Below are 1,254 nucleotides of genomic sequence, written 5' to 3' on the forward strand. Positions count from 1 at the left end.
ACATTGTGTGGCTCAATAGTTCTAATTTTCATCATATATAATCCTGAGGAAAGTGAGTGAAACTTTTCTAAGATTTTCTTGTTGCTAGGATTAGCGGAAGTAATAAGAAGTTATTCTCTATTAGCCTCAGAGGTAGTTTCGATGTGAAAATTATTGAGTCGGATATATTTAAAACTAAGAAGATTTCTAGTAGACTTACTAGAATATAATGCATTTGAAATGTGTATATGGGTACCATTAGGTAGGACGAAACTAGCTTTTCCAAAACCTTCGATTATATTAGATATGCCGGAAATCATTCCGACTTGAGCTTTAGTTTTGGTTATTTAGGTAAAATATTTTCGGTTCTGTAGAATCGTATGAGTTGTACCACAATCAGCAATGCATATATCTTCAGAATCCATTCTGTATATTAAGAAACATAATTTATTTGATAAGAACATAACACACTACATAGTTCAAACAAAATAAAGCACACAATACTCACTACTATAATAATTATATGAAACTAATCTTCAGCCTCCCATATGGGAGTTCTTTTAGGTTCATTCGGACCATTAATGTTTATTCCTCCAGTTTTGATTCTAGGGAAATCATCTATGTTATTGTTGGAGAAATTTGTTTTTACCATATTCTCTTTTGATTTTTGAGAAGATTGGTATAACTTAACAAGATGATCTGGGGTATGGAAATTACGTGTCCAGTGCCCATCCATGCCGCACCTATAGCAAACATTTTCAGTTTTTCCTCCTCGTGGTGCCTTTCTTTTACTCTGTGATTCAGATTGCCACTTCCGGTGACCAGAGTTGTTATATGGACGAAAATGCCCGTGGCTCCGACCTCGTCCACGGTACCGACCTTGACCCCGTCCACCTCTATACCCTTTTCCACGTACATTCTGCTGGAATGATATGTTATTTACTTCAGGTAATGGGGCAGATCCTGTTGGACGGGATTGATGATTCTTAATCACCAATTCATAATTCTGTTCAGCAACGAGGAGAGTTGATAGAAGATCCCCGAACTTAGTAAATTTGCGCTCCCTGTACATTTCTGCTAAGTTGATATTGTTGGGGTGAAAAGTTGATAGTATTTTATCGATTTTTCTTTTTTTCATAACTTTCTCACCACACATAATAAGCCTAGAACTTATTTTGAATAAAGCAGAGCTATATGCTCGAACACTCTTAAAATCCTAAAGTCTTAAATTAGCCCAATCATTTTCAGCTCCAGGTAGATAAACTAGTTTCTGGT

At 35.8% G+C, this 1,254-nt stretch overlaps 1 protein-coding gene across 1 annotated transcript; it reads right to left on the reverse strand.

Annotated features, from left to right (window-relative positions):
- Positions 1–508: 508 nt before the first annotated feature.
- Positions 509–1,051, reverse strand: LOC141660437 (uncharacterized). Its single transcript, XM_074467419.1, has one exon. It carries the CDS (start codon positions 1,049–1,051, stop codon positions 509–511), a length of 543 nt encoding a protein of 180 aa, XP_074323520.1.
- Between the last annotated feature and the right edge of the window lie 203 nt (positions 1,052–1,254).

The sequence above is a fragment of the Apium graveolens genome, chromosome 5 (assembly GCF_009905375.1).
Source record: "Apium graveolens cultivar Ventura chromosome 5, ASM990537v1, whole genome shotgun sequence".
Lineage (NCBI taxonomy): Eukaryota > Viridiplantae > Streptophyta > Magnoliopsida > Apiales > Apiaceae > Apium > Apium graveolens.